This window comes from Sprattus sprattus, assembly GCF_963457725.1.
Source record: "Sprattus sprattus genome assembly, chromosome: 3".
Lineage (NCBI taxonomy): Eukaryota > Metazoa > Chordata > Actinopteri > Clupeiformes > Clupeidae > Sprattus > Sprattus sprattus.
In genome coordinates, this window is record NC_137922.1 from 33,658,183 (window position 1) to 33,673,307 (window position 15,125).

General features: G+C 44.7%; 1 protein-coding gene across 1 annotated transcript in view; it reads right to left on the reverse strand.

Moving 5' to 3' along the window:
• Positions 1–15,125, reverse strand: part of LOC308361700 (calcium-activated potassium channel subunit alpha-1a-like) — a gene marked incomplete at both ends in the record, with an annotated part of 92,318 nt that overhangs the window by 43,536 nt on the left and 33,657 nt on the right. The window contains 3 exons of the mRNA XM_080834125.1: positions 5,015–5,126; positions 5,357–5,450; positions 14,173–14,234. Of these exons, the coding sequence (XP_080690251.1) occupies positions 5,015–5,126; positions 5,357–5,450; positions 14,173–14,234 (268 nt within the window). The remainder of the gene's footprint in view (positions 1–5,014; positions 5,127–5,356; positions 5,451–14,172; positions 14,235–15,125) is intronic.

Sequence of the window (15,125 nt, forward strand, 5' to 3'; positions counted from 1 at the left end):
TAAGCAACACTTGACATGAGTGTGAGAACAACATAGACCACATGGCTAAACAACACACAGACGTCGACCAGAGGTCATCGCAAAGCAAAACCTAGTAGTGAATCCTGACTGGGACAATGTGTCCTCCTCAGATCATCAGACACAAACACACCACCTCAAACTCCCACATAGACATACTCTGGTCTCTGGGATTCTTAAGTCTTCTCTCTCTCCCTCTCTCTCTCTCTATCCCTCTTTCTTTATTTCTCGGGGGCTGTCTAGGCTCCCCGTCAGCTCCCTCCTTCCTTACCCCAATGGGAGACGAACCGAAGGCAGGAGGCCACCGAGCGCTGCCCCTGGTCAGGCTCATCCTTCTCGCCTCCGGCCCCGCCGTGGGCAATCTTCACCCGGTAGCCGTTCTGGAAGAGGTCGGCGCAGGACTTCTTGCGCCTCCTCGTGTTCAGGGACACCTCGGAGCGTGTGCCCCCGTCCGCCCCCCGGTACACCAGCATCTTGGTGGGAATCATGATGGTAGAGCCAGAGAGTGGTGGTGGTGATGGTGGTGGTCTTCAGAGAATGTGTTCAGAGTCTTCCTTTTCCTCTTCTGTTCCAATCTTTTTTTTCTTTCCTTTTTCCTTAATCCTCAGTGTATGAAAGTATGGAAGCCATGGCTTGAAAGACTTGAAACAGATTTAACTATAGACCTCATAATACCTGTTATTTATCCTCAATCCTCCTCAAAGACTCCTGGTACCTTACTTTATATCACATGAAAGCTGCAGATATAGGGCTACATGTGTCTCCCTGGGGTAACTATGGACTATCCCAGAGGTGGGCGAGGCACGGTGTTGGAAGAGAAGTGAGGATGGAAGGAGATGAGAATCTGAGGGGGTCTGGGGAGGGGAAGTGAAAAAAAAAACACACGTCACAACCAGCTTTATCGCCATGACCACCGGGGCTTGTAACATTCCAGTGATTCAAGTGTCATTCATGTCAAGCAAGCTTAAAACGCAAGCTTTTTTCTCCATCAGGATATTGCTGCATAAGCTTCTTTAGGCATCGCCCTGGGAATGACAGAGGCCAAGCGAACAAGCCTATTTGGTGCTCATCAGCCTGTACAACATGCATGTGACATAGGGCTAGAGAGGACTGCCACACTGCTGTTGCACACGCGGCTACAGGTGCTGGGATGGGACAATCAGAGCGAGGGGGGGATGGGATTTGAGAGGACCATAAAAATGTTGGATTCAGAAGCGAGAGATCAGCGTTGTTGTTTTTTCTGCCCCTACTCTGCTGTCGAGTAAAGCCTTGAGAAGCCCTGTAATGATCATTCAATACTTGTTTCGGATTTAAAAAAGTAGAGAAGGGGAGACAAAATAATCCTCATTTAATCACAATTGATGTAATAGCAACTGACAGAGAACACTGGGCTGTTTGAGAGTTTTAAACAAACTGGATTACAGTTATGCATTCACATGTAGATTGACTGTCAGATACGTACATTTCTGAAAATCAATGACCTATTTGAGATGTGTAAAATTATGTTTCAAAAACCTGAATGATATGATAATATGCTTGGATTTTAGATTTGGTGCAACAATGGTATACACTTATTCACAACAGGGAAATGGAACAAAGGACTCCATTAAGGGATCCTTGATGCCTTGATGGGATCTGATGATAATCAAAGGCTAAAGCTCTGCCAAGTAATCATGCAGACTATTTCCTCCTTTGCTCAGGAACGCAGTCCTTTCCATCTTTGGAAATGAAATGGAGAAGTTTTGCTCTGGCACGAACACCAAGTGTTGACCGCTGTTGCACCGTGTTCCTTCCTTCCCTCCTGCACTTAATCCACTTCGGCGACTGCCGCTCCGGGGCCCAGCCAGTCCTGCGAGCCGTTTAAAAATGAGTAGACATTTTAAATACGTGGCAGGCTGCCACAGACAAACAGGATTGCTTGGCAAACGGTCAGCAGCCACAGACGTACATGCAGCAGGACTCAGGTTTCTGACTGTGTAGCCGGGGAGGCTCCGCTCTGCCCTCCCCCTCAGAGGCTGGTCAGCGGGCCCTGGGGAGGAGAGCTAGACTGGGTCTTCATGTGCTGGATAACGTGTAGCTGGCCCCGCAGGCTCCATGCAGGTCCCATCCCATCATATAAAGCACAGGTATCCTATGATGGTATGATGCTCTCCGTAAGGGTGTTCTACATTGACTGGCCCATTTAACAACTCTGATCGCATCAAAGACTTGATGTGTTGTATATGTTGAATATGACAGAAACACCATGTTCTGTCCCCTTAATCTCTTTTGGATGAAAACACTTTAAATGAGGGGTGACAGGACATCTGTGCCTGCAACTGGGATGATTCTCTATGTGGTAAAAAAAAACAGACTGCTGTGGGTCCATTCCATACCAATGCATGGATTCAAGATAAGACGGAGTTACGTAGCTGAAAAAGGACCGTCTGCAGCAGAGACTAATGCAAGGGTTTATCTTGAAGATGTGAGCCATGTTTGGACCCGTCGTGATGGGATAAAATGAAATTAATATTGTGTCTTATTTGTCTGATCCTGTAGACTGGCAGCGAGAAAAACACCGGGGGCGGCCAATCTCACAGTTAGCCAGCAGATGGCGACATTTATCAGTCAAAACCACTGAGAAATCCAATAGTCTCTAGTATTGGTCTCCGGCCATCGTTTCCTTTCGATTTTTTAGATAGGTGTATGAAACTTCTGTAATTTTTCAAAGTTAAATGGATCGCTTTCGACATGCCCTGAGTCACAGTTGATATGTAGACAGTACACACAGCACAGATGTAAGTCAATCGACTTCATCCACGTCCTTTGTCGTGATTAGCCAAAGAGAAGGAGGCCATGTCTGACGGATGATGGGGAATGACAGGGTTTTGTCTGAAAGTTCACAGATCTCCTCGGTGAAGAGTCCCTGGCTCGGTTCCTGACAGCCACCAGATAAATCCAACCTGTCTGACGCCGGCAGGATGTCATTACCCGGCTGGATGTGATTGAGGTGAGATGAGGTCGGTGGAGGGACGGATGTTGGGGGGGGGGGGGGGCTCTCACTCGCCTGCCTAAATGGAGATGAGGGTGGTGTTGGAAAAAAATCCCTAGCTGTTAGACCTCTGCAATCCTGTTCATGGGCTCTCTCTCCCTCTCTGTCACGCACACACACACTTACAAAAAGGATGATCCTCTATCTTACTGTCATTTGGTAGATTAATTTCTACCCAAAGGACAGACTGTCTCTCACTTTCTCTTTCATTCATTCGCTCTCTCACACACACACACATACAACCCATTATGGGGAACAAAAATCCTTTTTAATCAAAGTCCCATTTCGCTAGCAGTGCACCCATCCAAACTCTGCATTTTTAGGTCTCCATCGTATGTTCTTGTCCAAAGCTATTATGGATTTGTCACGTTCTGCCCCTGAATAGAGTCTTCGAACAACAACGGCTTTTGGGACAGTTTAAAAAAATGAACTTATTTAATTGTCATGATGTATTATTTTTCCAGCGTGCATTTGTTGATGGGGGGTAGGGAATGGGTAGGGGGGGGGCTGCCACTTGGCTAGTGCCCTTGAAAGACAACTGTGATCTGGTGGCTTAGGGCAGAGCAATCGGGGAATGCAGTGAAACAATGCAGGGATTTCTAGTAAATGTCCCCGTCCCTTTCGCCCACTAAGTCCTACTATGGTGAAAGCCTGCTATAATCACAAAGCCTGTTGAATAAGCTGATTTAGTGCATCTGTGTCTGCAAAGAGTGAAAGAGTGACTGTGTGTGTGTGTGTGTGTGTGTGTGTGTGTGTGTGTGTGTGTGTGTGTGTGTGTGTGTGTGTGTGTGTGTGTGTGTGTGTGTTTGTGTATGAGAGAGAGAGAAAGAGAGAGTCTCTGTGTATGTGTCTGTGGCTCTCTGTGTGTCCTGGAATAAAAAGCAGTAATTCTCTCTCTCTCTCTCTCACACTCTCTCTTTCTCTCTCACTCCTCTCTCTCTCTCTCTCTCTCTCTCTCTCTCTCTCTCTCTCTCTCTCTCTCTTTCTCTCTCTTCCTCTCTCTCTCCCAGTCTCTCTCATGATAATGATTCTCTAGTCCCCAAACAGCAGAGAATGAACACTTTCATGAAGTGTTTAAATCCCCTCCTCTGGGTCAGAGAGGGAGAGATCATCTCAACCCCCCCCCCCCCTCTCTCTCTCTCTCCCTCTCTCTCTCTCTCTCTCTCTCTCTCTCTCTCCCTCTCTCTCTATCTCTTTCAGGCCGCTGAGCCGTGGCCCCACAGGCAGTGAGAAAAAACAGGGCTTCCATGTCCCGCTCAGTGCTCAGTGCTCAGTGTTCAGTTTTGTTTTGTGTCCTTGTATCTTTGTGTGGCGAAGAGAAAGAAAATAACAACAACTGGAATTGTCAAGAGTCCAGCTTTCATGAAGCACAAAGAAGAAACACATTCTACCCCTGGACTTCGAGCACCGGGTTCTGTCAGTGTTGTCAACAGAAGAACACAAACCGAAAGGCCATCCCTGGCCAAGAAAAGGCAATGCAAGCCATAGGCACATTAAACACAACCACAGGTAGCACCAAATACAGACAGACCTCAAGCTGCACAATGAGTGAATTACATGCATACTAAAAGGTGACAAAACAACATTTGCAGGCTTGTCCAAAACCACCAAAAAGTACTAACAATAGAATACAAGTGTAAGTTGGGTTAAGGAAATCCTTCACCTCTGCTAGAAACAAAAATTTAAAAATATAATTCTTTAAGTGTAATCAAATACTATGACACCCACTCCTTGACCGAATCCCTATCAGCTGGCACACTTTCCCTAGCATTAATCAAAACAACCACTAGGTGGCACTGTGGACCCAATGTAACTCTCAACAATAGCATCAGTCTTTCCCAGCTCCAGCAGCAAGGGCTTCCATCATATCCCTGGGCCAAAACAAACGCCATACATGATGGAAAAAAGAGCACACGCACACACACACACACACAGACACAAACACACACAGACACACACACATACCTAGCCAGCTTCTGTTGAGATACACGGAGACAAACACTGGCGGGACAGTGAAAAAGTCCACCACCGAGTTGACCTCCAGCCAGAACCATAGCTTGTCATTGGCTGCGATGAACTACAATGGAGAAAAGAGAAGAGAACAGTTTTCTGTCATTTATCTGTATCCATCAATTATCCTCATAGTTTTTTTTGCTATTTTGTGAAAGGACATTAGAACATGTAAAAAGGAAATATTTGTAGTCATAAAAAGGTGCTTTCTAGAGTCGTGCAGTGTTGCAGGGCCCTGGCTACAGAGGCATTAATGAGAGGGCAATCAGAGAAATATCTGTGTTACCACATACTTACACGCAAGCCAAAGTACAACAAGAAGAAGACGTTAAAAGCCATGTCGATCTGCAACGTGAGGTCCTTGGTGAAGTTCTGGCAGGACTCGATTTCACTGCAAGGACACAGAAGCAAAGGAAAAGTTTTTAAGTGAGCCGCAATCGATTAACAATCAATGCATAATGGAAACAGAAAGAGATGGGTTCTGAGATGGGTTTGGAATGAAAAGGCAGAACATGAGTTGTCTGCATAAACAAAAAGATCCTGCATGAATTGCTACCCCAAGAAGTATATTCATACTTGGATAATATGATTAATGAACTACGATGTTGCAACACTCTGACTTGAATGCCATCCAGAAAACATAACAATATCAATATTGAATTATACAATGTTGTAGAGGATATACCATGGGTAGTCCTACTATTCAGTAAAATTCTCCACATTTGAATGTTTTTTGCTGTAAGACGCAAATCGAGTGGGAAAATGGGCAGGATTTTAAGGGTTATCTGAAAGCTGAGATGGCCCCCTTAGTCCTCGTGATGAGGCAGCCATCTTCTAAACACTATGATGCCAACACAGGACCAAAAACTATCTATTTACTCGTGGAGACTCATTTTAGATTTCCATATGCCCCCACGCAGATTAGATAAGATCTTTAATCCCTATGACATCAATGCATAGAAAATAAATTATGTTGTTTGTTAGGCTTAAAAAATGCAAACGTTGCCATAGTTTCTCTTTCATAAATAATATACTGATCACATGTTGATCACAGGAGTAAAGGTAGTTCAGACTTGTATGGATACCTAAAATGGCCCCAATCTTTTGCCCCCACAAAAAAAAAAAAATCCGTAACCCAGAAACTAAAAAGGCAATTCTCATCAACCACGATCCTTTTGCAGCCTGTTATCAGAGGAGGTGTTTGGTGTTTGTGGTGCACATACAAAATATCAACGCCCACTGGTCTTCAAACATGCAATTACCATCCGCTTCTTAATGAAGAGAAAGACTGTATCATACCAAGTGAGGTCTAATTCTAGTTTAGGTGCAAACCAAACACACCGACACGCATGCACGCGCGCACACACACACACACACACACACACACACACACACACACACACACACACACACACACACACACACACACACACACACACACACACACACACACACACACACACACACACACACACACACACACACACACACACACACACACACACACACACACACCCACACCCAGAAAGAGAACAAACATTTGAGATGTTATGAAACCTATCACAGCATATACTTAGTGAGTGAATGAAACATTTATGGCACTGATATAATATTTCATGGCATGATGGCCATTATAAACCACTGACTATACCGGAGAGTACCCTAGCTTCCTCTAAACAGGGTTGGGAGGATTATTTAAAAAAAAAAAAACTGATAACTGATTACCTGTTAAAAATTGTATTCAGTAACCTAATCCAAGTATCACAATATTAAAGTAATGAAACTTGATTACTTGCCATTACTTTTGGATTACCTCAATGCCAAATGTGCAAATGAAGATAACAAAAAAAGACATTAATAGCCTTATCCACTGTATATTGGTGGTTTTCTCCATTTTTGCACTTCCCCCTCTTTAATGTCAAAGTGAAAACAGATTTCTACACAGTTATGTAAATAAAATAAAAATATGTAACGAAAATAAGTGATTGCATTCACCCCCTTTATATAGACTGACCTAATTCAACAGAGGTCCAGCCAATTGGTGCTAGAAGTCTCACAATTAGTGAAATGAAATGGGGATCAGTGTGCAGTGAATGTGTCTCAAGTGATTGTAGTATAACGACACCAGTGTCTGGAAGGTCCATTCACTGGTCAGTATTCAGTAATCAGTATTCCTGGCTACTGTTACACCATGAAGACCAAAGATCACCCTAAGAAACTCAGAGAAAAGGTTATTGAAAAGTATAGGTCAGGGGAAGGATACAAAAAATGCTCCACTTTGGTCTCATCAAACCACAGAACCTTCTTCCACTTGACCATGGAGACTCCCACATGCCTTTTGGCGAACTGTAGTCGATCCTTTTTTTCAACAGTGGCTCTCTTCCATAAAGCTTTAATTGGTGAAGAACCCAGGCAACAGTGGTGTATGCAGAGTTTCTCTGCTGAAGATTGAAACTCCTTCAGAGTAGTCATAGGTCTATTGGTGGCCTCTCTTACTAGTCTCCTTCTTGCACGGCCCCTCAGTTTGTGAGGACGGCCTGATCCAGGCAGATTTACACATGTGCCACAATCCATCAATTTCTTGATGATGGATTTAACAGAATTTCAGGGGATGTTTAGTGCCTTGGACATTTTTTTGTATCCTTCCCCAACAACCTGTTCTCTGAGTTGCTAAGAGTGATCTTGGGTCTTAATGGTTTAACAATAACCAGGAATACTGATTACTGAATACTGACCAGTGAATGGACCTTTCAGACACATCACTTCACTTCAGACATCACTTGAGACACATTCACTGCACACTGATCCCCATTTCACAAATTGTGAGACTTCTAGCACCAATTGGCTGGACCTCTGTTGAATTAGGTCAGTCTAAATAAAGGGGGTGATAAAGGGGGTGAATACTTATGCAATCACTTATTTTCATTACATACTTTTATTTAATTTACATAACTGTGTATAAATCTGTTTTCACTTTGACATTAAAGAGGACTTTTTTGTGATTTTTTTGTCCAAAAAGCCAACTTATATTGACCATGATTTATAAAAGCATCCAAGGGGGTGAATACTTATGCAAGGCACTGTAAATATGTAAAGCTCTTTTTATGTGCCACTGTATTGATTGGAATGTCAGGATATCCTTTTTAGGCCTAAATGCAGCAATTCACCGAGATATTTTACAGATGAACCATTGAAAGTAAAAAATAAACCGGTCAGCCCCCACTTTTCTTACCCGTAGTTGAACACTCTCTCACCGTCAACAGTTTGTACATAGAAATACCTTGCATAATTTAACACTTTTTGCCCAATCCCCTTTGCAATATAGCGTGGGCCTGCTGGTTGGATATGTGAACTAGTTCAGTTTGTTGTCCTGAAGGAAAATGGGCATGAGGGCCGTGTGGTTGTGGTTTGATATGTGCATATATGTCACGCCAGCGCTGAACTCTGCTCCTGCCACCCCCCTTTCAACTTCAACTCACGCAACTCCATTCAGTCACAATCACCGGAGTACTAATCACGCACACCTGTCACCTCTCTACTAGGGTTGTTAACAATTAATCTTCGATCTATAGTTTTAAACTAAATTAATAAATTCGAAAGTCCTTTGTTAAGGAATGTATAATTTGCTTTTTCGATGTCAATATCGCACATGTGTGTGTGGTGGGGAGGTTTTAATGAACAATCGATTCATTGTTCATCAATGTTAGCGACTGTCAATCAAGAAAATCTCTTTAAATTTGCACCCTGACAAATTACACTATATCACACAATGCTAAATGGCAAATGGCTAAATGGCAAGTTACAAAGGCAGAGGACACATTTTATAATGACCACAACACATCTACATTACAGAAACGTATAATTTCCGAACCCTGCTTCTTCATGACATGTAAAAGAATAGGAGCTTTGCTCGACACATGACTTCATTCCCCAAAGATTCTCCACATCCTGGAGGATAAGGGACGCCGGCTCAGGCTTAGTCTCATGTTGGGTGCCTGTATCACTGTTGCGCAACCCAGCCTCCCCCAGACGACACTGTGTTACAATCCCCCTAAGCCTCCTGTACACTGTTTGCATAAACAATGCATACCTAGTATGGGGGAGTGAGTCACACCTGAGCACATGGGAAGCCTGAACTTTTCAATAATGGCCAGAAGTCTTCAAAGTGTTGAGTCTATGGCAAGGCGGCCATTAATAATTCATGTGGGGGCCGTTTGGAGCTGAAAGCGAACTGGACCCCTTCATACCAGAGGGCCCCAGGATGAATAATTGAGTGGCCGTGAAGGTGACGACTGAGGGATGCTGGGAACTGGGTTTACACATCACACGCAGCGGTCTCACACAACAACAACACACACACACAAACACACACACCCACACACTCATGATTCAGCCTATTTTTGCAAAAACATCACACATTTAGATTAACAAAAGGAAAAGCTTCAAAACCCAAAAAACTCTGACGCCTACCATGTTGAAACCGTGTGTAAATGTCTCGGTTTAAATGTCTCAGATTTATGGCAATTCCTCTGATGCTGACTTCTATTCAAATAAGACTGCCCTCACCTAGCTTTATTGAACCCTCTCTGTAAAGATGTCCCTTCAGAGAGAGAGGGATAGAGGGAGAGAGATAGAACACTTACTGGGAAGGGTCAGAACTACAGGCAGTCGTCAGATTTCAAATCTCCTTCTATTGATATCACAGAGAGCTGTGAATCACGCCTTACTCATACATTCAAACGTCCCTAATCAAATCCTGCTTTTGTTCTCAATACACTATTTCACTGGTTTCCTATAGGGATATAAGGACCCTACTGTACCCGTGCTAACGACACCTAGCAAGTCAGTTCTTTTTCCCTTTTCAACAGTCCGTATTATTCACCTCAGAGACGCCTGGATGTATCATCTGGGAACGAGGGGCAAAGATAACTCACATTACCTCCTGGCAGGCTGACATCCTGGTTCAAAATGTGAAACATGGTTTTAATAAGATGTAGAGTACATCCACCTATCAGTTATCATGCCCATTTAAGGACTGATGAAATATGGTTGGGCAGCAGACAGCCATTAAGTCTGTCTGGAGACTGGGTCGCGTTCTGTTCTGTTCTGTTCTGTTGAGGGTTTGCACTCCGGGCCAAGAAAACCGTTAGAGCAGGATGATGATGGCGGTCTCTGCTGACTTAACAAATCACGACAAGGGACCGGTCCATTTCCTAAACCCACGACATGATTGACTAGCTGATTTGCACTCTCTTTCACCCTCTCTCTCCCAATCTCTCTCTCTCTCTCTCTCTCTCTCTCTCTCTCTCCCAATCTCTCTCTCTCTCTCTCTCTCTCTCTCAATATTTCGCTCTCTGTTAAACACACACCATACACACACCCACACACACACCCATACACATCACTCTCTTCTCCTGCTTTTCTCTCTCTCTCTACAACCCCCTTCTCCCTTTCTCTCTCACTCCTTCCTCTCTCCCCTTCTCTCTCTTCCACCCTTATCTCTCTCTCCTCCACCCTCTTACTGACAGTATTGTTTATAAGGTGCGGAGTGCATTTACCATGTTGACTTTTGACTGCTTCCTGGTAGCCCTTTGCCAGGTAGTGCGATGTGGGTATTATAGAGCACTCTAACAGCAGCTGTCCCCCCCAATTACAGGAAGGGCGCTATCTATTACAGCTGGCCCTGATGGACACATGTCAAGAAAGGCTGCAGGAGCCATGGCAACAGCAAGGTTTCCAACCTAACAAACACCTGCATGAGTGTCAAGATATAGGACGTAATCTGGTTATGTTTGCAGACAGAACATGGAGCTAGTGATGGGACTCAACCTGTCTCATCTGTCCAGTAGCATGTCTGGGCTCAACCAACAGATCTGGGCTCACAGAAAGGATGAGGATTTCTTTAAACAACAATTCAATTCAATTCAATACACACTAAATTCTCTACAATGCTTTTTATTAACTGTGAACACTGGTATCTTCCAAACACAAGCCACGAATATCCTCAAGATGCAATGAATGCAAATGCATCAAGGAGATACCTCCCTAACTGCATGGGTGTAAATATGAGCCATAAACAGACAGATGCATCATGGGTCTCCAGTTGACCCTGTCTGCGAGGGTTGACCCCACGGTCACTTGTGTCACCTGAGGCGGCTTGGTGTGGCGAGAGTATTTAGGGGGAGTTGGGAGGGGTTTGAAAAGTTAGACATCTGTTGTGACACAGAGAGGGAGACAAGGTCTGCAAAGGTGCTCCAGATCGTGTAGCCACTTGATGGGTGTAAACCGACCTGGATGTACTCATAGCCGAGCTATGTTACACGGCCTCCACCGAAAACACCTGGCCCTTGCCTGCGCAGCTACTTGCTCCGAGTGTTTGTGTGTGTGTATGTGGTAGATTTCAGGCTAGAATATTAGCTATGTTACACCGCCTCCCCCCAAAACACCTGGCCCTTGCCTCCGCAGCTACTTTCTCTGTGTGTGTGTTTGTGTATGTGGTAGATTTTAGGCTAGAATATTAGCTATGTTACACCGCCTCCCCCCAAAACACCTGGCCCTTGCCTACGCAGCTACTTACTCTGTGTGTGTGTGTGTGTGTGTGTGTGTGTGTGTGTATGTGTGTGTGTGTGTGTGTGTGTTTGTGTGTGTGTTTTTGTGTGTATGTGGTAGATTTGAGGCTAGAATATTAGCTATGTTACACTGCCTCCCCCCAAAACACCTGGCCCCTGCCTATTCAGCTACTCCAGAATGCTGCTATGCTACACCCTGATATTCTGCGTGATGACCCTGGGCTGCCAACATGATTGAGGGACGTTAAGCGTAAGCGATAACGTAGAGGATGGGGTCATTCGCATTGGTGGGAACTCTATCTCATACCAGTCTGGCTGACCCTTTATCATGCAGAATCACGATAGCATCTGGTTTCACGCCACAGGTTATTTTGTTGCTATAAAATCCAGCCATGGCACAACACAGCGTCAACTAAGAAGCCTAGGAGCACAACAAGTTGAAATGTAAGGTATCCAAACTTATTCATACACATGGTAGGACATGGAAGAAATATGACATACTACCCAGGACTGCCACCTTCAAGCGTATTCATTCACACAAAGTTTCAAATGTGCTCAGAGATCAATGATCAACCCTGTGTTTTTCCAGTAAACAGCACGAGAGAGTGGGCTGTAATGGGATTGGTGTTAAAAGCATGGCAGTACAGGAAGTCAACACTCCCCTGTTTCCTAAGGGGCTGTTAGGTTATGATGATTACCGACCCCCCAACCCCACCCCCAAAGTAGGAAGGGGGACTCTTCCTGCCCCCCGCTAACTGCAGCTTGATGGGCATATTTAGGAATTCAGCCCCCGGGTACTGACTAGATCGCACACCACTGACAAATATTGCACTGCCAATTGAAAGAGTTCTTCCACCTGCGGTGAGCCTATCTGTTGGATAGAAACTCCCCGAAGTGGAATCGCAGCCACGACAACAATCCCTCCGGCGAAGAACGGACAGACGATCGGCAAGCGGAACCTCATCAGTAGATGGACCGCTGAAAGCCATTATGGCATTCACCATTATATTACGATGGCCTCTGCGGCCTTCCAGCTACTGATTGAATGTGTCATTACGCATTTCGCAGAGAGAAAAAAACATCCTTTTGCGGTTCATTTGTGTGGAGAACAATGACTACAGTGAGCGTCTGGAGAGGTCAGTGCTGAAGGGATGGGATCAGGGAGGAGGGGGAGGGGAAACCAATGAGCCATATTAGATAAATGAATGTAATGTTCCTTGGAGGAGAGGCAGATCCAGATGACTCCACTCTGTAACCAAAACAGAGACGCAAGATGTCTGGTCTGTGTGTTTACGGATATGGTTTTGTTATTGTTTTTTCATTTTTGTTTCTTGAATAAGTTCAGAGGCCTGTGTTTGTCGCGGAGTATAAAGAGCCGTCTCCAAGCACACCAACCAAAGCTAAATTTTTTCCTATGAGTCTTATAGTATGAGTCTATGTTAGTTGACACAAATTCATATTATAATATAGAGCCTTCTCTTCTTTCTCAAACTAAACCAGTCAAAGTTGAAGCTTTGGACCGTGGTTATCTAAAGTTCCAATCTCCTTCTGTGGGGATGGCTTCTTCAGTAATAATAATAAATAATAAATAAATGTCCAGTATGTTTAACAAATGTATCTTAGTCACAGTCAGTATACCAGAATGCACTTCATGCACTGCATTGGCACCGTGGTATTCTAAAGTTCCAATCTCCTTCTGTGGGGATGGCCTCTTCGAGTACTAAAAGTAATAATAATAAATAATACAAAAATGTCCAGTATGTTTAACAAACGTGTCTTAGTCACAGTCAGTGTACCAGACTGCACTTCAGTGTTTAGAGCCCCAGTCAGCAGCAAGACGTCTAACCCAAATAAAAGTGTTGTAGCGCTTGAGGATAAGGGTAGTGGACCACCTGTGTGTGAACTTAGTTTGGCTCCCTTCATAAAACCACAAAATACCTCCATTTATAAAGACTAAAGCCTCAAGATGAGTACATAAAATACCAATCGGATTAGGTGAACTGTAAAATATCCATTTCATTTGTTTAATGATAGCAGTGCCCAAAAGAGACATTAATAGATGCCTGTTTGATGTATATGCTACACACTGGCACAATTTATAACCCCCCCCCCCCCCCCACACTTCCACATACTCCCACAGTTTATAATATCTGGGCCAATGCACTGCAGGGAGGGAGAGCCACATGTCAGCACTTAGCTATATTAGCACTATATTTAATTTCTTCAGAAGGAGAATGGAGTCTCCACTGTGATAGCCCTCTGTGGTGACTAGTGTGGGCTACTGCTGCTGACATTGGACCCTGTATGTGTGCACAGACACACACAGTGTCCCAGCAGAGGCAGAGGCAGAGGCAGAGGCAGAGAGAGAGTCAGAGTCAGAGGCAGAGGCAGAGGCAGAGACAGAGGCAGAGGCAGAGGCAGAGACAGAGACAGAGGCAGAGACAGAGACAGAGACAGAGACAGAGACAGAGACAGAGGCAGAGACAGAGACAGAGACAGAGACAGAGACAGAGACAGAGACAAAGACAGAGGGACACTACTTACTCTGAAGAGTCTATGAAGTAGATCACCAAGGCTCCGATGCTGAGAGCGAACACTAGGACCACCTGCAGAGGAGAAGGAGAGGAAGAGGATGAGATTCACAGTGAACAATTTAATCAGACTGGAAACAGTGATTATTGACTTATGGTAAGAGCCCATTAGGGGGGACGGGGGGTCCAAACATGGAACGCCTTTGTAATAAATCATTAATTCGGCTAATGAACTACTCCCCGCGGACCCTAATGCTGGCCTGTTCCATTAAATATGCACAAGCTCCAGCCAAAGAGCTGCCAAGACGAGCAATGGCCAGTGGGGGTAAAATGACATAGCCCCGCGCAGTAAACTGTAATTACACTGAGGTCATTCTATACCTCTCCACCAGCCCGATATACTTAAAAAAAGAAAAGAAAAGTTCCCAATGAATCATTTATAGTGGTTCACTCAGTGGATTGGGTCTGAGATGTTTGTACAGGAACATAAACAAGGGGGGATATCACTAGGGAGCGGGAGGGGGGGGCGGAAGGTAACACGTATGTACACAAGCGATCAGCTGATCAGATAAGCTGCCAAAGTGATGTCAGCAGGTGCCAATGTGGAGAGAGAGAGAGAGAGAGAGAGAGAGAGAAAGAGAGAGAGAGAGAGAGAGAGAGAGAAGGTAAACTCCCTGTTCGGTGGTGGGCACGTGTCCAGAGGTAATTGTCTCTGTGGGTGCTTGTTTTCACGGGGGGGGTGGGGTTTCTGGGTTTTCACTTTCTAACACGTCAGATCCTTCATCATGCACCACACACCTCTTCAGGTTTAGTCAGGAAACAGGAGCCCGGGGACAACACAACCCCAATGAAAACTTAAGTATTCACTCATTACACATTACGCTCGGTCCTGTTCTGGTTGGTTTGGTTTATTTCCACCTGGGTTCCTTCAAGCAATGGATTGGGCCTGTAGCTGTGACAGTTCCT